The sequence below is a fragment of the Lepidochelys olivacea genome, assembly GCF_965140295.1.
Source record: "Lepidochelys olivacea isolate rLepOli2 genome assembly, chromosome: 6".
In the NCBI taxonomy this organism is placed as follows: Eukaryota; Metazoa; Chordata; order Testudines; family Cheloniidae; genus Lepidochelys; species Lepidochelys olivacea.
Genome location: NC_140416.1, coordinates 14,453,639 through 14,475,198, shown reverse-complemented (window position 1 = coordinate 14,475,198; position 21,560 = coordinate 14,453,639). Strand labels below are relative to the sequence as shown.

At 47.5% G+C, this 21,560-nt stretch overlaps 1 protein-coding gene across 1 annotated transcript in view; it reads left to right on the top strand.

Annotated features, from left to right (window-relative positions):
• Positions 1–508: 508 nt before the first annotated feature.
• The window catches only part of LOC311522778 (NACHT, LRR and PYD domains-containing protein 12-like), a gene marked incomplete at its 5' end in the record, with an annotated part of 144,927 nt that continues 123,875 nt past the window's right edge, over positions 509–21,560 (top strand). The window contains 4 exons of the mRNA XM_084632244.1: positions 509–580; positions 1,439–1,736; positions 10,967–11,005; positions 11,784–13,494. Coding sequence (XP_084488370.1) covers positions 509–580; positions 1,439–1,736; positions 10,967–11,005; positions 11,784–13,494 — 2,120 coding nt within the window. The remainder of the gene's footprint in view (positions 581–1,438; positions 1,737–10,966; positions 11,006–11,783; positions 13,495–21,560) is intronic.

Here is a 21,560-nt window from a genome sequence, read left to right as displayed (position 1 = left end):
CTGCCCTAAATTCTCAATTACTGAGGGACAATCTCCACTCATGGATATATTTTGCTTTCTGCCCCCAACTCTCTGTATAACTTTTTTTCATGAGTGATGTACCCAAATACTTGGATGCTAATATCTAAACTATATTGTTAAATCTATTCTCTAAATTTGGGTTATTGCTGATTATGTACTTCATGTATTTTTGACGTTTTAAACAAACTTTGTATTTGTGGATAATCTAAGCACTATACCTAAATGTACGCACACTCTTTTCCTAACCTGTGCATTATGTACATTTTTAACATTAGCTTTAATAAAATTTTTATACCCTGGCAACTCTGGGTTCAGCTTCGGGCCTGGTTTGTGTGGACCTTCTGGGTGCTGTGCACCTCTGTGCAGTGCTTGGTCAAGCTCAATTGGGCCCTGACTGAACCCATCACCTTCAGATGAGGGGTGTGTGTGTATAAGGGAGGCCTTCTGTACTGCCAGCTCTACTCTGTAGACATTGATCCCTCTACCGATGGCGTTGGTGCTCAGAGACAGCTGTGGCCAGAGCTTTGCCTGTGGCTGGTGTTTCAGAGAGTACCACCAGGTATCTTGTCTCTGGTCTGATCTTGGGTCACAGGGCTGCCAAGTATTGAATCTCTCTCAAGACACTCAGGCATCAGGCAGCCCTGTCCCACCTGCCCACAGCTCCCTCTGAACATCACAGACATTTGGCAGAGCTGTGGACAAGGGCTGCACTTGTGCATTGTGTCTTCTAGAGACCAGTGTGGCACCGGCTGAGCAAGCAGCCGGTCACCTTCTGTCCTGCTATTCCTTGCTCTGGCTGAGTCCTGGGTAGGAAGGAGCAAAGAGAGGTGGGAGCAGCACAAGCTGGGAGGCCCAGTATTGGTGCCCGGCCCCCACCAATCCCTGCACCAGAAGTGAACACCCTCCCTGCCCAACCTACCAGCAGCCACCCTCGCACAGTCACCAGCACCACCCCCTCCCTTCAGCCGTTGCCACCCTCATCCCAGCACCAGCCATCCCAGCACTGACCCAGCAGTCAGCAATGCCCATCTCCAGTAACCCCAGCACTCATCCACCCCATACTCCCAGCCATCCCAAGGTGCCCCAGCACCCACCCAGCGACTCAGAGAGCCACCAACTTCCCCCAGGCATAGCTGCCAAGTTTTGTACAGCAGTGTCATACCCCTGCCACTGCTTGGGCCAGGATGTGATCCCCACAAGCTGAAGCCTGTTATTATGTGAACTTATAAATGTACAAATTATCTCAGTAAGTAACTTGGATAAAATGTGACACATGGAATTGCACAAAACGTGGTAGCTGTGGGTAGATGGAAACGTGTTTTTGTGCAGTCACTGGGTGCACTTAATTGTTGGGATCACAACTTTATGATGTCCAGAATTTAGCATTAATCCTCTAATGTTCTTGTTCCCATTTCAGATAGTTCCTAATAGACTCATGATGAGCAGAAAGACACTGAGTGACGTCCTCATGCAGGCACTGGAGGATCTTGCAGAGCAAGACTTTAAAAAATTTAGACACAAATTATCCGAGTTTGCCTGTGAGGACAAATCCCCAATCCCCTGGGGTAAACTGGAGAAGGCTGACAGGATAGATGCTGCGAGACTCCTGAAAAAACACTATGGTCAGGAGAGTGCTGTGGACGTAGCTATCAAAATCTTCTCTACCCTCAATCTCAACAACTCTGCCTTGAAACTCGAACAGGGAAAAAAGACAGGTAAAAAAATCCAAAGTGACTCTGACTCCTGAGTTATTTCTCCATGCATATCCCCCACAGCAGCTGTAGCAGGAGCAGCAGCAAACTAATGACAGCTAAGAGATTCCACAACCTGAGGGGAGTCAGAGTGAATCCGGGGAAACTGCAGAGTAGGTGAGGCCTGACCTCCCAGATTACACATGCATTTTTAGGAATATAGGAGCTACCATGCTACCACTGGTCCATCCAGTCCAGTATTCTGTCTCTGACAGTGGCCCCTGCCAGATACTTCAGAGGAAGGTGCTAGAAATCCTACAGTTATAGGATAATCTGCCCATAGAGTGAGTTTCCTTGTGACCTCAATAGTAAGGCAGATATGGGGGGAGTTGGGGGAGGGATTAGGTCTTATGCCCTGAAGCACAAGTTTATATCCTTTCCAGAACTCTTGTTCGTTTTTTAAATGTTTACTATTATAACTAGATAGGCCTATTATCCCTATAAATAATAATTCTTTGTTTAATTCTGCTAAACTTTCAGCCTCAATACACTGTGGCAATAAGTTCCACAGGCTAATTAAGCATTGTGTGGAAAATTTATTTTTATCAGTTTTTAATTTGCCGTCTTTCAAGTTCATTAAATGTCCTCTTGATACTGTATCAGACTGGGAACTTCTATTCCCCCTGTCTTCTATCTTCTCTATACTAGACATTGTTTTGTCATTTGTCTTCTCTCAAAGGCAAAGAGTTCTAGTCTGTTTGGTCTCTTCATTTGAGTTTTTCCACGCCCCGAATCTTTCTTGCTGTTTTCTCTGAACTCCCTTTGATTCTGCTATGTATTTTTGGAGTTGGGATGAACAGTATTCCTGGTTAGGGCCCACCACTGATTTATGTAATGCCATGTATTTTGTGTATTTTTTCCACCCTGTTTCTTATGTAATCTAACATTTTGTCTGATTTTTGTACCACTGCTACACATTGAGCAGAAGTTGTCACTGAGCAATCAGCAGTTGCCATTGAGCTGTCCACAGTGAAGCCCAGGTCTTTTTCCTGAGTTGAAGGGGCAACTTGGATTTTCCAGGGCTTAATTTGGCTTTTGTGAACCAACTTGAAGATGGGGCTTTGCCTTCCCTCGAGCACTTTGATTTCATATGCTACAAGGGAGATTTTGCCTGTGGTGAGGTAACGCCCTTTCCAACTAGGTTGGAACTTTTTGACCCTTCTCGTCTTTTTGATATAGTCAAAATAAAATACCCTGTCTCAGTATGATGTTCCCTCAGAAGCGTTTGTATCATAACAAGGCTTTTGTTCCTGGGCACTCTGCTCTGGCTTCTGTCAAGCAAATGAAAATATGGTTTTGCAAGAGATGCTTTAATTCTACTAAGCATTGTTGGATGACCGTTGTAACTCTTGTGTCTGGAGTCTGGAATAGCAGATTCATGGGGAGGACTCTAGTCATACCTGTCAGAAGCTTGAAAGGGGTGACATTTGTGGATTGTTTGGAATTGATCCCATGGCCAATTAATGCTAGTGGCAGTTTCAGGTCTCAGCCAGTGGTGGGCATTTTCTGAGGCCAATATCTTCATGATAAATATCCTTGTCCGGTTCATGTACTTGACCTATCTGGAGGATTGAGGGTGATGTAGAATATGGAGCTTCTGTTTTAGCCCCGGTTGTCTTGCACAGCATATGTATCACCTCTGAGATAAAGTGAGATCCTCTGTCTGAGTTTCTGCCAAGGGGCAGACGCCATCTACTGAAAACATGATTGAATGGTAGTGTGGCTGTTGTATGAGCTGTATCATTGTCCGGTAAACCTTCCTCCCGCTCTGAGAACTGGGGCAGGTTATTGTGAGCATATACGGATTTCATTGGGAGGAACGGGTCTCTGGGAGTTTGAATGTCTGACATGGGGAAGGAGATTCCCTAGCCCTGTGGGGTGCACGGTGTGTAGGTTGTGCAGGCTGGAACTTAATGCAGCTGAGGCTTCCCTGGACACAGCTAGCTACTTTCTTACTCCGGTCAGAAGGACTCTGTTTCAGATGATCATACATGGTCTGGGGGCAGGGATGTCCTCAGCATGTCTCACTATGTGCATGGAGTAGCATAATCCCACAGTAGGACATGGATACCACATGCTGGGGAATGTGGTTTCATTCATGGCTGTAGGTCAGGGTTAGTCTGCATAAAAAATCCTCTCTCTTAGATTGAACATGGTCTCTGGTTGTTCATCCTTTTGCCAGTTTCTCAGATGTGATAGGATGGGTAACAGGGTCCTCTATGTATTGATAAAGCTTGGACACCATTAGGTCCTTTTAGATGTGCCTCTGCAAAGTCTTCATAGGCAAAGACCAGGGTGTTTTGAGAGGATCCTGTCTTCAGGAGTGACTACCATGGTTTCTGGTTCCCAGTGCTTAGCTTGCTCTTGGGTAACTATGGTTACTGTAGCTTTAGGAAGACCTTGGAAATCCAGGGAGTACAAGTCAGGGCTCTCACCCAGCTTAGCTGATCAGCCATATCATTCCCTGTTTGTCAGGGCCTTTCTTCTTCCAATAGATTCCCAGGTCATTATCCTGAACTGATTGATCCACTGTGGAGATTAGTTTGGTGCGAGCATGATCTTTAATTCGACTGTGGAACTTATTGCCAAGAATTTAGTAAGATTCACAGAAAGATGGGATGTTTATATGGATAACAGGAATATCCAGTGTTGTAGTTAATGCTAGAAAATGAGTTTTGGAAGGGATATAAAGCCTCATACTTCCTGGTTTAAATCAATCTCTACTAGGAACCAGGAGGAGCCCTTCATGAAGGGCAGAGGAGCCCACATCTGCTTACTTCATGGTTATTGTACTCTCCTCTGAAACATCTGGATCTGGCCTCCTTTGGAGACAGGAAACTGGACTACATGGGCCTTGGGTCTGATCCAATATGTGCATTCCTGGGTCCTTATGCTTCACTAGGGTGGGTTTCCATTTTCAGAAGGGTGTCTGTTTGGCTCCAGTAATCTTTCTCAACTTGCTGTTTAGCCATATTGGTTCATTTCTTGCCTTCCTGTTTCCTTTTATTTATGGCCATTCATGCTTTTTTGACTATCATGGTGTGAGGATGCAAAGCAGAGAAATTGCCATCTGGCACAGTGGGGGTTAAAGAAAATCTTTGGGTTCAGCTAGCCCCACCCCACTATACCTGCGTCCAATGCCAGGCCTGGAGAGGGGGAGAAAAGAAGGGAGCCTGGCTCAGTTGGGGACTAAGCATGATAACTGACAAGGAGGCAGGAGCTCTCTGCCTGCCTGCCGGAAGCGGTGGATCAGCAACCTGCCAGCCAGCACAGCCACTTGAGGCAAGTAAGGGCTCCCCTGCCAAGGGGAGGCTGCAAACAAGCCCCAGCACTCAGGGCAATTGGACTAGTGGGGCCATACCCCACACTGAAGAGACTTGTAGGAAGTAGCCCAGGGAAGCGGGTCTCAACTCCTCACCAGGAGGGAGACCCATCTCCCCTGTTTAGAGGGTTGATCTACACAGGGCCCTGGGCTGCGACTCAGTAGAGAGGGAGGGTCCAGGTCCCCCTACACTCACACTCCTAGCTGGTCTTTCAGTCTGTAAGGCCAGAGATCTAGCCACTAGGCCACTTTGCCACAGAAGATCCTATCAGAAAGGCTGAAACCAGTCCATCACTGCTCAAAGGTGGTCCAAATGAAATCAGACTCTGTGTCACAATTGTTATGACTTGGCAGGCATTCAGCCCCCTGAAAATATTGGCGTTTACTCAACTAGACCTAAGGCAATTTCCATAACCTGCTTTCTTACTGAATTCATTAGCGAGTTTACAAGGCTGCTATCTGAAAATCTGTACGTGCCTGAGGCCGTTTTTTCCCTTCAACTGAAATCTGATTTGGAAGAGCAAGGTTGCAGTTGTTACTAATAGTCTTAATCTGGGACCCAGAGCTGCTGTGTGCAATGTAGTTGTAGCCTCATCCAGAGCTGCTGCACATTGTTGACCTGGAACTCCTCAGCCCTGATTCCTGGGGTTGTACCGCTCGCTAAATGCGCACGGGTGGGAATGGGTAGAGGCACCCTGAAGAAGAAGGAGAAGTTACCTATCAGTAACTAGTTCCCTCTGCGAATTCACAGTCCCCACCCACCTCACTTCTTTAGAGTCGTAGGTTAAGTATTCCTGAATTAGTGGAAGAGCAGTGGGGGACACTCCCCACTTTATGCCCTAGGAACCCTGCATGAGGGAGGGAAAGAGAGGAGTGGCCCCAGTGAATATTGCTCTTTAGAGGATTTTGGAAGCTCACAGCACAGTTCCTTTGCAGGAACACGCTTGAACAACCCCCAGTTACTGTTCAATAATTTCTCTTTAAGCACCTGAAAACAGGGGCTAAGGATGAAAATTCTATCACATCCAGAAATAATAGCATTGTGTTAGCCACACAACATTCCAGGAGGATGTGGTGTTAGGAGCACACTAATGGGCCTGATTGTAAACTGCTTTATACTTTGTGTAGCCATTAATCTCTGCGTAAAATGAGCACTCAGTGGATGCTCAATGCTCCATTCAGTATACGCTGAGTGGAGATTTCTGATTTGGTAGTTATTTGTAACCCCTTTGCACTCACTGGGCTCAGTCCTCAGCTGTGCTAGAGCAGCACCTGATGCAGCTGATGGCGGGAAGACAAAGGTGGTTTTACAGTAGCTCATTCTGGCAGCGGAGCCATAAGGATCCATTCAGGCAGCTGGCAAGGCACACGCTCTTTCCCCAGCCACGCCCCCAGCACCGCTCCTACGCTGATGTGCAGTGTGGTACTGCTGGTTACATCGGCCTTCCCTGTCCCTCTCCCTAAGGATTCCCCCACACACTGGAAATCCCCAGGAGGCTGCTTACGATGGCTCGATGGCCCTCCGGTATCCTCAAAGAGGCACAAATAAGCCATATCAAGGCTGATGATGTGGTATGCTTTGCACAGGTATAAATGGCTACCCAAGGTGCAGGACAGTGGTGAATCAGGCTCCCTGTTTTCAGGTATTAAAAATTTCTATAAAATATTATTTGTGGATTAAATTCCTCATGCCATGTGACAGCCCAAAAATAAGTTTTAGGAAGTATCATAATAAATTTACCCTCTTGAGCTGCTTACCTGTGGGCGGAAATTGGTCTATTAAAAAAAATTCTGTCCTGCTTATTATATATAAAGAAGGCTTGAGTGTTTAAAGTGTTTTTTGTTCAACTGAAGCTTCTGATATACAGTTGCAAGAAAAGATATCTTCAGAACTAATGCCCCTTTAATTATAGGACTGAAAAAGCTTCCAAACCACTTCTCTGGGCTTGCAGTGAGACCCCTGCCAAAATTGGGGATGACTAAATGCAGCAGTATTGAAATTTCTATTTTTTTCTTTTTAGAAGAAAACCCCCACTTCGTTAATGTTATTTGTCTTGTTCTTTGGTGGGTTGCTTCCAACCCTTTCAGATTGTTTTTTTGTTTTTTATAATAATACCCAGCTCTAATATAGGGCTTTTCATTAGCAGATCTCAGTGCTCAAATATCATTAAGAAAGACACTATGGCTGTGTCTACTTAGAAATGTAAGCCTAGGGTTCGTGGGATTTGAGTCAGCTGACCCATGTCAGGGAACCCTGGGTTTGAGCACCTACACTGCATTTTAACTCTAGGTTAAGGATTTTCTGACCTGTGCTTGAACCTAGGTTCTAGACTCCACGCTGCAGTGCACAGACCTGAGTCAAAGTAACCCTATCCCTGAGTGCCTGGTGCCCCCCCCCCATCCCAGAGTCAGCACTCTAGCCCTACGAATATGTTCCATTGTGGGGAAAAACTAATGCCCACCCTCCCTATCTGTTAACTGTAATGGTGCTGTTGATGGGATTCAGGCTCCCATAAGGACACATGAGTACATCAACTGCATAATTAGAGCCTTTGGTGGCTGTCTCAGTAGAATGACTGCAGTTTGTGAAGGCTTGATACTGAACTACCATCTAATCTGAGAGTTGGGCTCTCCACCTCTCGGCTGAGTCACACTGGCAGGAAAATTCCCATGTGCTCCTGGTCTGTGGATAATTATGATGTCAGTCTTCAGGGCTGCCAAACTATTAAATGAAACTTTGCAATTCTTAATTTTTAAAAATGGGCTATTCAATGAAGCTGTTTTTGTTTGGGTTTTTTAATTTATTTTTGTCTGTTTTGAAGTTTGACATAAAATGACGGTATCAGAGGAAAAACACCTCCTCCCCCAGGCTGGCTGCTGCCGGCTACGGACTGCTGCTGTGTTTCCCCAGGGCTTGGGGTGAAGTGTGCTCCACCTCCCCACCCCGCCAAGGATCCCTTATCCCTGCCCCCACCGCACCCCGGGAGACAGAGATAAAGGATCCCTGGAGTTTGTGGGGAAGTTTTGGGACTGCTCCCACTCATTGATGGATGGTGTGGATGGTGTGCATTGCACTCTCAGCAAATTTGCGGATGATACTAAACTGGGAGGAGTGGTAGATATGCTGGAGGGGAGGGATAGGATACAGAAGGACCTAGACAAATTGGAGGATTGGGCCAAAAGAAATCTGATGAGGTTCAATAAGGATAAGTGCAGGGTCCTGCACTTAGGACGGAAGAACCCAATGCACCGCTACAGACTGGGGACCGAATGGCTAGGCAGCAGTTCTGTGGAAAAGGACCTAGGGGTAGCAGTGGATGAGAAGCTGGATATGAGTCAGCAGTGTGCCCTTGTTGCCAAGAAGGCCAATGGCATTTTGGGATGTATAAGTAGGGGCATAGCGAGCAGATCGAGGGACGTGATCGTTCCCCTCTATTCGACATTGGTGAGGCCTCATCTGGAGTACTGTGTCCAGTTTTGGGCCCCACACTACAAGAAGGATGTGGATAAATTGGAGAGAGTCCAGCGAAGGGCAACAAAAATGATTAGGGGACTGGAACACATGAGTTATGAGGAGAGGCTGAGGGAGCTGGGATTGTTTAGCCTGCAGAAGAGAAGAATGAGGGGGGATTTGATAGCTGCTTTCAACTACCTGAAAGGGGGTTCCAAAGAGGATGGCTCTAGACTGTTCTCAATGGTAGCAGATGACAGAACGAGGAGTAATGGTCTCAAGTTGCAGTGGGGGAGGTTTAGATTGGATATTAGGAAAAACTTTTTCACTAAGAGGGTGGTGAAACACTGGAATGCGTTACCTAGGGAGGTGGTAGAATCTCCTTCCTTAGAGGTTTTTAAGGTCAGGCTTGACAAAGCCCTGGCTGGGATGATTTAACTGGGAATTGGTCCTGCTTCGAGCAGGGGGTTGGACTAGATGACCTTCTGGGGTCCCTTCCAACCCTGATATTCTATGATTCTATGATTGCCCTCACAGTGCACGCTGCCCAGGCATCTCTAAACATGCAGCCCCAGGGAGGGCAGTAGGGGCCTGGGAGCAAGGGTCAGAGAGTAGAGTGGGACCAAGTGGCTGCCCTGCAGGGAAAGGATAAAGCTGAACATCCTGGAAGCTGGGAGCCATCTCCCACCTCTCAGCTTTGTTCCTGGCAAGCTCTGCACAGCGGCAAGGAAGAGCTGGAGCCAAAGCCACCGCCACCACCATAGGAGTGTGATGGGGTGCACTAGGCCCAGAGGCCCCCTGCTGGAGGCCTCAGGATCCTGCCACTCTTGTCCCAGGAAAGGAGTAGTAGAGGAGTCCTCCAAACAGCCTAAAGTGGCTTCAGGGGACACAGCCAATCAAGGCACAGGAAGGCTGTCTAAAAAGGACCTGCAAAGCCAGACACCGGCAGTTCCTTGCTGGAGCCAGAGGACTGGCCAAAGGGAACTGCAGCACCATGGACAGATTTGTGCCAGCTGGGACTGGGGGAGCGAGCGAGAGAGGTCCTGGCTGGCAGCTTAGTTAAAGGGACACAGCGACATGTGGCAGCTATTCTTAGGGTCGCTAGGCTGGGACTTAGAGTAATGGGTGGACTTGGATGCCCCCCATAGGCCACTGGGAAAGTGTCCTATAATTGGACAGCCATAACTCTCAAGAAGGGGATCTGAACTACGTAGTGGCCTGGCTGAAGAGCTGGGGCCAGAAGGGTGCACAGAGGATGTATCTATTGCTGCCAGGGAGGAGCCCTGGGGCTACGGCCTGATACCGGGACTGGAGCTATTTAAAGACTGAAGATGCACCCGACCAGAAGGGGCACTCGTGAGAGGTCAGTGCCAGGCCGTTACAAGGAGGCTGCGGGGAAGGTTTGTGGCTGGTTCCCACTTACCATCCTGACCTTGCCACAGCTGGGGCACCCCTGCACACGCAGCCCCAGGGGGCTCGAGAGCAAGGGCCAGAGAGCACCGTGGGAACAAGCGACTGCCATGCAGCAAGGAGGAGCTGGAGCTGCTACCACTGAGGGAGGCAGTGGGGGAATTTGGGGGGCTGACTCCCACTCAGTCCCCTGACAGTGCGTGCAGCCCAGGCAGCCCTGCACATGCAGCCCCAGAGGGGCTGGGGGCAAGGGCCAGAGAGTGGAGTAGGGACCAGGCAGCTGCCCTGCAGGGAAGGGGAGCAGCAGGGCTCCCGGCTCAGCATGGCCAGGAGAGGGAAGACTCCCAACATACCAGTGGCTGGGAGCTGCCTCCTGCCTGGCGGCTTTGCCCCTTGGTTCGGGGAAGCTCTGTGCAGCAGCGAGGAGGAGCCAGAGCAGGAGCTGCTGCCACTGGGAGAGGAGCAGGGATCGTGTTAGGCCAGGCAGTAATGGAGCTTCCAGCTGCTGGGCTGGCTGCCTGCAGCGCTGCTCCTCTGCCACCTGGATCTCTGGGATACACCCAGAGGGCTTCCAGGACCCAAGGCAAGCCAGGGCTCTGTGCACACAGGAAAGCAATAGGGCTTGGATCCTAGGTCCCAGCTTAACACGGGCTCAAACCCTCCAGCCCTGCAAGGTCCTGGGACCCTAGATCTGAGGCCTAGGTTAGCACAATTGGTGCATGGACACAAGGGAGATTAGACTGAGCTCAGGCTTACATTGCTGTGTAGACATACCGTACGTGGCTACTCCAGTGGTTTTAAAAAAAAGAGTATTGCTTCTGGTGGACGTTTTGAACAAGTCATTGAACCAGTGTCGCCAAAGAAATTCTCTTTGTCTGCCTCAATCGTGGGTTTACTAGGGAGCTTATTACTGCAGAGACCCCTGAATGAATGACTTGTCCCAATGTCCTGAACTGCGTGATACTCTGTGATTTTTGTTGCACTAACATTCATGTGAAATTTCTCTTTCAGCTTTGGGTCCTCAGCAAACACCTGAAACATCAGCAAATGGTATGTGACATTCAATAAGGAATTGCATTGCATGATTACCAGTGATTACCAGCATTAGGCTAGGTCAGCCAGACATTGGGTTTATTAGTAGAAATAATAAGTAACCCCTCAGAGCGCAGTCTCGTCAGATCACGCCGGTTACGCAGGGTTGGATGGGGGACGAGGAAATGCATGGGGAGATCTCCAGGAAAGAATCAGGGGCTGCAGAACATGGTGCTGGTGAGTAGGTGGAGCTCTTGTCTCAGGCAGTACTGACCCCGTGCAGCAGCATGATGCTGGAAGGCCCTCTCCTGCTAGGGACGCCATCTTTTAAATGAGGTGAAATAACTAGAGGTCAACATTTGTGGTCACTGAAGGTGCTTTGGGACTTTTTTAAACCTCTGAGCCCTGGACAAATTTTAAGTTATATTTAGTTCTGTTCTTTGCTCCTAAATTCCCATTACTGTTTCAGTTATACCTGTCATCCATTGCTTTGTTACAGAGTGCCATTGTGCACTGTTAAACACCTGACAGGTTTCATCCTAGATATAGCGACATTTCAGTAACTGATGAAGTGATTCTTATATATATAAATGCACAGAGGGCACGAGCCTATGCTTTTTTTCCTCATAAGACTAATTTCAGTGGGGCCACTGCTGTGAGTAAGGACTGGGTCCAGAGTTAATTTATATCAGGATATCTTATAATGAAACATGCACTATTGACTTACAGTATTATTGTTTAAATAGCATTATTGTAGCATTACAGTAATATCTAATGCTTCATGTCACTAACTCAGCTTACAGAGAGAAGTATAGAGAACATATACGAAACAAATACAGCGCAATAAAAGACATGAACGCTCGTCTTGGTGAGAATGTGAAGCTAAACAACAGATACAGAAAGCTGATCATTGTAAAGGAACATCGTCACAAAAAGCAGAGAGAAAATGAAATAACGGCCTTGGGACGGAGACATGCAGAAATCATGGCTGAGCATGCTAGTCCTATCACCATAGCCAATTTATTTGACTCTGAGAAAGATGAACAGTCACCACAAATTGTCGTGCTGCAGGGAGCTGCAGGGATTGGAAAAACACTGACAGCAAGAAAGATCATGGTGGACTGGGCAAATGAAGAACTGTATCAGAGCAGGTTTGATTATGTTTTCTACATAAATTGTAGGGAACTTAACTTTGTCAGTGAGCAGGGATGTGTTGAAGATTTGATCTTCAAGAACTGTCCTGATCAAAATGCACCAACTAAAGAGATTCTGATGAATCCAGAAAAACTCCTGTTCATAATTGACGGTTTTGATGAACTGAGTTTTTCCTTTAATCGGTCAGAAAGTAATTTCTCCTTTGATCCCTGTGAGAAGCAGCCAGTGGAAATTATACTGAGCAGTTTATTTAGGAAACAAGTGCTTCACAAATCCCACTTAATAATTACTACAAGGCCAACAGCTCTGGAGACACTCAGGCAGTGGTTGGGAGATGAACGTTGTGCATATGCAGAGATCTTGGGATTTTCTAAAGATGAGAGAAAAGAATATTTCTCCAACTTCTTTGACAATGAAGAACAAGCAATAAAAGCCTATAACTTTGTAAAAGATCGTGAAATGCTCTTCACCATGTGCTTTATTCCCATTGTGTGTTGGATCATCTGCACTGTTCTGAAACAACAGATGGAAGCAGGTGAAGATCTTGCACAAACTTCAAGAACGGTCACTGATGTCTACATGCTCTATCTCTCCAGTCTGATGAAAGGTCACAGCAGGAATTCAAAGCAACAGATACAAATGAACTTGAAGGGACTTTGTTCCTTGGCTGCAGATGGAGTAAAGAGGCAGGAAATACTCTTTAAGGAAGATGAAATCAAGCAGCATGGCTTAGATACAGCTGACTCTCTCTTTCTGAATGAGAACATGTTTCAGAAAGACATTGGCTGTGAATATGTCTACAGCTTCATTCACTTGAGTTTTCAAGAATTTTTTGCAGCTTTATCTTGTGTGTTGCAGAAAGAAGAAACAACAGTGGAAGATTCAGAAACTATTCTGAAAAATGTCAAGATGTTGTTGAAAAGGGATACAAACAATGGGAATTCTTCCACATTAACAGTGCGATTCCTGTTTGGTCTTTTAAATGATGAGAGAAAGGAGGATTGGGAGAAAATACTTAGCTGTAAAATTTCACCACTAATTAAAGAAATTTTACTAAAGTGGGTTGAAGAAAAACCCATTTTGTCATTGTTCAGTTACGTTGGTGAGAAGACTATTTCCTATCTTGAGGAGTTGCACTGTTTGTATGAAATTCAAGAAAAAAAATTTGTGCAGAGTGCAATGAATCATTACACTGAGCTAAAATTAACTGACCATTACTTTACCAAAATGGATCAAATTGTTCTTTCATTCTGTGTAAAGCATTGCTGTAAACTGGAGTCACTTCATCTAAGTGTGTGTTCCTTTCAAATGGAAGATGAAGATATGCCAAGACTGTGCCAGCAGCCACATTGGTGAGTGTTGTCTGAGCTCCAAAAACACCTACATAATTTAAGTAGTAACACATGCGTTATTTTTTAAACATTGATTTCCCTCCCCCCTAGATTTTCATAGCTCACAAATGGCTGAATGATCCACCATAAAAGTGACAGACATTAAGACTGTGGCAGGACCACTCCCCATTCACCAAAAATCTTAAAGCATGGAAATAAGAAGTTAAAGGGAAAGACTTGTGCACTCCTTTCCACCTTCTTGTTGCCTACACACTGTCAATAAGATACTCCAGTGCTCCATTTGGCTTTTACCTCCATCTCCAACAGCTATCACAAGCAATACATACCCCAACTTCATCACACTTACACTCCAGTGCAAAACCTTATGGAGTGCTAGAGTGTGGAGCTGGAGAGAATGAGATATGAAGAGGTTGTGGATGGCTATGATCTCTTTTAGAGATGGAACACTCTTCAGGACTTGAAATTAGATGAAGGTTTATAACCATCAGAGGAGTGAAGTTCTGGAATAGTCTTCCAAGGGAAGCAGTAGGGGCAAAAGACCTATCTGGCTTCAAGATTAAACTTGATAAGTTTATGGAGGAGATGGTATGATGGGATAACATGATTTTGGCAATTAATTGATCTTTAACTGTTCATGGTAAATAGGCCCAATGGCCTGTGATGGGATGTTAGATGGGGTGGGATCTGAGTTACTTCAGAGAATTCTTTCCTGGGTATCTGGCTGGTGAATCTTGCCCACATGCTCAGGGTTCAGCTGATCGCCGTATTTGGGGTCGGGAAGGAATTTTCCTCCAGGGCAGATTGGAAGAGGCCCTGGGGTTTTTTCACCTTCCTCTGTAGCATGGGGCACGGGTCACTTGCTGGAGGATTCTCTGCACCTTGAAGTCTTTAAACCATGATTTGAGGACTTCAATAGCTCAGACATAGGTGAGAGGTTTATTGCAGGAGTGGCTGGGTGAGATTTTGTGGCCTGCACTGTGCAGGAGGTCAGACTAGATGATCATAATGGTCCCTTCTGACCTTAATGTCTATGAGGACCATATCCTTCCCTATCCATGAGATACCCTACCCCATCTATTCTAGCGCAAAGCTGTCTGAGAGGGAAAGCTACTACTCTTCACATTTTCTTTGTCAAGGGGCAATGGTGGTCCTGTGCCTTCTTTCCCGGAGTGGTGGTGATGTGACAGTGAGTCAGGCTTATCCTCTGTGGCCATGTTGAGCAATGTTCCTCTATTTTTTTACGTCCATACGCAGAATGAATTTTGTTATGTGCACCAATACGGAGGTGATGTGTGGTGGGGGTGGAGCCAAGGGGTTTGGAGTGTTTGGAGGGGCTCAGGCTGGGGCAGAGGGTTGGGGTGCGGGAGGTGAGGGCTCCAGCTGGGGATGTGGGCTCTGGGGTGGGGCTGGGGATGAGGGGGCTGGGTTTCAGGCTGCCCTGGGGCTGCAATGGGGAGAGAGGACTCCCCCCATCCCTCTCTCTCCGCAGCACCCTGGGGTCGAGGGAGAGCACCTCTCCTTGCCTGCATGGCCCTTGATAACAAGCTGCGTGGCTGTGCAGCTTAGAGGGAACTTAGATATTGAGACTATCGCAGGGAAGGCTCAGGGACAGTTCACTAAGTTGGGCTTGTTGTTCCGGGCTGAGTTCCGGCCCCTCTGGCACAGAGGGAGGGTCAATGCCTCAGGTCCCAGTCTGGTTCTGGGGGTATCAAACTTTCCCAGGCTTTCTAGGTCTTCAGGAGGTTGTTGTGTTAAACAACCTTCTGTGGTGTGTCCTTCCGTTGCCTTGGCTGGTGGATTTTGTAGTTCACGAGACCTACCCTGGACCACCTCAAATGGCTTTTGCCACCAGGCCAGAAGCTTAGATTCCAAGGATGAGAGTAACAGTAATATCTGGTCACTTGGCTCAAACATCTGCAGTTGGGTCCCAGATTGTATAGGCCAGGGGTTCTCCAACTGGGGGTCGGGACCCCTCAGAGGGTCGCAAGGTTATTACATGGGGGGGTCACAAGCTGTCAGCCTCCACCCTAAACCCTGCTTTGCCTCCAGCATTTATAATGGCGTTAAATATATAAAAAATTGTTTTTAATTTATAAGGGGGGGTCGCACTCAGAGGCTTGCTGTGTGAAAGGGGTCACCAGTACAAAAGTTTTAGAACCACTGGTATGGGCGTTCTTCAGTTCTTTGGGTTCTCAGTAGCTTCTCCCTGGTAAACCCTCCCGCCAGTGGCTTGAGTTGTTCCAACAGTTGCCGTATATATGTTAACAAGCCTATGACCCAGGCCTCTTGCTCCTCCCAAGTTTCCTGTAGGAGGTCCAGAATCCCCCTGCGCTGCCACCTGTGCAGGAGCTCAAAAGGGGAAAAACCCATAGAGGCTTAGGGTACCTCACCTATGGCGAATAACAACACCAGTAATAGCCTATCCCAGTGTCATGGGTCAGAGTCAATGCATTTCCTTAGCATGAATTTCAGGTTGCTGTTGAATCATTCCACCAGCCTGTCGGTCTGTGGATGGTAGACTGATTTTCAGTAATTCACACGACTCTTTCATCAGCTGAGACAAGAGTTTGGACCCTCCATCCATGAGGATTTTCTTTGGGATTCTGACCCTGATGAAGACCTTCATTAGCTTGCACACTATGGCAGGTGCTGTTAAGAGGGCTTTCCCTTCACCCCCTCCCCTGGTTCTTGTCATTCAGACAGAAAGCAGAAGACCAGATGTCCGAAGTGCAGGCAATAAGATGTTTATTGGGGTTAGTTCCAAGTAAACATATCCATAGCTCTACACGCCCGCAGAGTCTGTTTCCCCAGTGTTCTGTTCCCAGCTCTGACACTGCAGAGCCTTGCCTGTGTCCCCATTCCCATTTGCCATTTCCCATTTCTCCCACCTCCTCCTTCTTAGCAGGCTCAAATATACCTGCAATGCACACCCCTAGTCACACCCCATACAACTTACGGTCATGTTCCATTTTGGATGGTCGTGAGTCAAGGGTCATTGTCCCACCTCTTTTGTATCCCACGTGAGGGGCAAGGAGTGAGGTTGTGTTCTGGCCAAGGCAGGCTTTTCTTTGGCTTTTAGTGTTTCTTATGCCTCCCCTACCCCATCCCCCTTTGCCCCTCCTAACTGATTGCTTGTCCTTGGCTTGAGAAAGGAGCCAAGCAGCCGTTCAGTTATGCTTATATATAGCACTCACACCATGCCCTGTAACACTTTAACTGCTCTATCCCTTATCTCTTCTCATTGTGTTAAAAGCCCCATCTGGTTGTGGAAAATGCAACACAGTGTCCTTCTTCACTGTTCTTCACACATATTAGTATAAGAGTATCAAAAAGTCAAACCCAAAAATCTCAGGCTGACAAACAAGCCAGTATTCTAACAGGTGCCTTTGTCGTGCACAATGGAATTGCCTCCAGATACCGGGTGGCATGGTCTACAATCACCAGTATATACCGGAACCCAGACCCACTCTTTTTCAGGGGTCCCACCAGGCCCATTCCTACCCACTTAAACCATATTCTCATTATGGGAATTGGGATCAGGGGTGCCTTGGGCATCCTGTTGGGCCCTGTCAGCTGGCACCCAGGGCTTGAGGCACCGAAATTGCACAAAAACCTTGTGGATGTCTGGCCAAAAAAACTGGAGGGCTACGCTTTGCAGTGTCTTCTCTCTCCCTAAGTGTCTGACACACGGCACTGAGTGGACAAGGTGTAATAGCTCCTGCCAGAATATCTTGGGACCTAACAGCTGCTGCAGCGTCTTCTGGGTTTGGGGGTCTTTTGTTACTTGGTGTCATAAATATAAAGGGAAGGGTAAACCCTTTAAAATCCCTCCTGGCCAGAGGAAAAATTCTCTCACCTGTAAAGGGTTAAGAAGCTAAAGGTAACCTCGCTGGCACCTGACCAAAATGACCAATGAGGAGACAAGATACTTTCAAAAGCTGGGAGGAGGGAGAAAAACAAAGGGTCTGGGTCTGTCTGTATGCTGCTTTTGCTAGGGACAGAACAGGAATGGAGTCTTAGAACTTTTAGTAAGTAATCTAGCTAGGTATGTGTTAGATTATGAATTCTTTAAATGGCTGAGAAAAGAACTTTGCTGAATAGAATGACTATTCCTGTCTGTGTGTCTTTTTTGTAACTTAAGGTTTTGCCTAGAGGGATTCTCAATGTTTTGAATCTAATTACCCTGTAAGGTATCTACCATCCTGATTTTACAGAGGTGATTCCTTTACTTCTATTAAAAGTCTTCTTGTCTGGTGGGCATTGCTGAATCACCAGGCAAGATTGAACAATTCCTCGTGTGGCCTTATGCAGGTGAGTGATTGAATTGTAACTCCCTTGCTGGACAATGGCTGTTGATTGTTGTTTGATACCCACCCGGGCATTGGTTACTTTCCTTGCTGTTGTCTCTGTGGAGCTAATATCTGGCCGATTCCCCAATTTATATCATGTTTTATTGACAACCATACAACACAATCTCATAACTTCATATGCCATGGCAGGTCTGAGCCAGGTCTCTGTTGGGGCCGGGGGAGGGGTGCCAAGAGAATTGAAAGATTCAATGACATTGTCAATTGAAGAAAGGGAGCAGAGGGCTGAGAGAAGAGAAGTAATCTGCATTGATGGACTCAAAGTCACAGAATGACCGGGTGGCAAGACCTTACGGAATGACAGTTGCGGATGGTGAAAGAGACCAGGGGATGGTCAGGGAGGGGAGAACTCAGTAATGGAGAGAGTAGTGTTTGGTGAAATGGGCCTTTTGGGGAGTGGAAGAGTTGAACTGGGTTTGCAGGTTGAATGAAGAGGTGAGAATGAGAAGCTGAGTGGCTAAGGGGTCAGATGGATCAGCAACATAGAAGTTGAAGTTACTGATGATGATGAGTGTGGGAGATTGTTAGGAGACGAAGAAGGAGCCAGGAGTCAAAATAAGAGGAAGACTGACAGGGAGGAGCTGAATAGGTGATAGATGACAACAATGCAGAGAGGAAAGGACAGTCAGACACAGGGCTCTTCAAAAGAGGAGAGACAATGGGAAGGGAAAGGAGGGAGGACTTGGAAGGAGTCACATGATGTTTCCAGAAAGATATTTGCTCCCCAGACTGGCAGCTGCTGAGTGAAATTGACATTTTTGACATTCGATTTCACTGAACAGCTTCTGGGGCTCCCAGAGTCTGGGAGTCTGATGCAGTCCTGCCGTTTAGACTTGTCCCAGGGTCAGGGACACCAGGGATTTGACTCCTGGGTTAGCCTCAAGACTGCAGCACCAGGGCCACTGATCCTGGGGCAGTCTGCATGGCAGGTGTCACCCAGAGCCATGGAGCAGTGAGACTACAAGTCCCCTAAGACCCGATACTAGTCAGCAGTCCAGGGCTGGCAGGCACCATTCTGAGGAGCTGTGGACCCTGGCAGAAGTTTAGTAGAATCTCTAATACATTCAGGGAAATGTTTCAGTCCAGCAAATCAGCGTTCTTGAATTAAACTAAGTTTCATGAGAAAATTTCTGACCAGCTCTACTTTCCAGGGCAGCCCTTATAAATGGTCATTCCTCTCCATTCAAGCAACATCTCTAAGGGGGGTCCATCTGGATAAATAACAGCCCAGGATATGTGCTTGGCTGGCTCTTAGCCCCCTGGAATAGAGCCTTATCTCTGCCTTTTGGTAATATACCTGAGGGTGATAGACTCCAAAGTTAGCAAAGGGGTAACTGGAGATACTAAAGGCACCCTCTTTAAGCAATTCTGTCAGATCTGTCACTGTGGAGTGGTGCCTATGGCCGTGCGGGACTCACCCCTGCGGCACCTCCTGCTGGTCATCCAGTGAATTACTGTTTCCAGCCTCCTGAGTGCCCTCTGCAGGCCGGTGTCCCACTTGCCGCTGGGCCCCGAGTCCCTTCCGAACCCCGGTGCCCCTTCTAGCTTAGGGTTCTGCCCCCCTGGCAGTACCGCCTCAGTCTCGGTCTCCCCTCCCAGGGGAACCCCCACCCTCTACCCCCACCTCGCCTCAGTCTTTGGCTACTCCCAGTCCGAATCTAGCCCCGTTCACTGGGGCGGACTGCAGTATGATTGCCACTCATCACAGGCAAGTGGGTTTTGGACCTGCTGCTTCTGCCTACCCTTGGGCTGTCCTCTGCAACCCCAGTACCCTTTTCCTAGGCCTTCATCAAGGCCTACAGCCTGGGGGTTTCTCAGGCCGGAGCTCCCCAGCTCCTCTGGCCTTTCCCCAGCCCTGCTCCACTTTAGGTACCCTGCTCAGCTCCCAGCAGTCAGGCCCATCCCCCTCAACATCGAGAGAGAGACTGACTGTTGGCGTCTGGCCCCAGCCCTCTTATAAGGGCCAGCTGGGCCTAGATTGGGGCGTGGCCGCAGCTGTGGCTGTTTCCCCAATCAGCCGAGGCTTGCTGCTTTCCCTAGCAGCAGCCCTCTCGCAGCTTCAGCCCTCTCCCAGGGCTGATTTCAAGCCCTTCAAGGCCGGAGCGGGTGACCACCCTGCTACAGTGCCATATCAATGGAGAATAGCCAATGTTGTAAGGGGAGCGGGAGAATAGTGATCTGGGCATCTACAGCTCTGTTACTCTGACCTCAATAGTGTTCCATTTTTTAGAATAAGTGTTGAAGGAAAGAACACTTACACTCATGGAGGTGAACGGGAAAGGGGATGTTATACAACATGGGTTTATCAAAGGTAGATTGTGCTAGACTACACTGATATTTTTTTGAGAAGATAACTATTTTTTAGATAAGGGAAATGCAGTAGATCTAATATATTTAGACTCCGTTTAGCATTTGACACGGTACCACAAGAGAAATGATTAATTACATTAGAAAAGATGGGGATTAGTATAAGAATTGTAAGGTGGGTAAGGAACTGGCTAAAGAGGAGATGACAATGGGTTATGCTGAAAGGTGAACTAGTGGCTTAATGTCCTTGGCACAAAGGCTGCATCTACACTTGGAACTAAGGGTGCGATTCCCAGCTCACATAGCTCTCATTGAGGTAGTGTGAGTATGTCTATGTGAGCTGGGAATCAGACCCCTGGCTCCAAGTGTAGATGTAAACTGACTGTGCACCTACAAGCCTGAAAGGAAGTTGTAGGTGTCTCATGACAGGGCTTGATGCTTCTGGGAGACGTCTGACTCATGTTGTTAGTGCTTTTTGAGTTTTTCACAAAATACGTGAGAGTAAAGCCGAGAGACTTTCAGATGGGTTGGAGGGAGAGTGGAGTGACTTTTGGTTTGTTATGAACAGCGAGAGAGCTTCCTCTAACCAATGTCTCCATCACCAGGGGACCCAGAATCAGGGATGCTTTGCCTTGTGCACATGTTTTGAAAGCAGAACACAGGGCAGTTAAATGTGGAACTATTAACAGCATGCATTTGCAACTAGAGCTCAGTGCAAGTACATGGATCCTGAGGCCATTGCCACAGCCATGCCCTGAGCATGGTCCTATGCTAAGGTCTTGGACTTCCCCTCTCTCTGGGCAGAGGATCATGTCCATTCTCATCTTTGTAGTAGTCACCAGGATGCCAAAAGTTACCAGCAGCTAGTGCAGCAAATGGGAGAGAAGGATACTGCTGGGTTGAGTTCCAGGAACATTAATATGATAAAGTCAAAGAATGGCAGCAGAAGTATAAAAGTAGCAAGAAGAACGAGGGCTCTGGTGATGTGCCAAGTGCATGTCCATACTATGAGGAGCTGAGCAAGATTTTTGCCTAAGACCAAGTGCCTGAACAGGAGGAGCACATACTTGGCAGATATGTGCTTTCTGGGGAGCTGTGCAGCTTCCATTGACTGGGAACAGTGAACCACGGCCACTGGGAGCTGCGAGCAGCTGTACCTGCAGACGTTCAGGTAAACAAAGCATCTCGCGGCCCACCAGAGGCTTGCCCTGAACAAGCTGTCAAGGTTCCTTCTCCACTCTGAACTCTAGGGTACAGATATGGGGACCTGCATGAAAATCATAGAATCATAAAATATCAGGGTTGGAAGGGACCTCAGGAAGTCATCTAGTCCAACCCCCTGCTCAAAGCAGTACCAATCCCCAATTTAATCATCCCAGCCAGGGCTTTGTC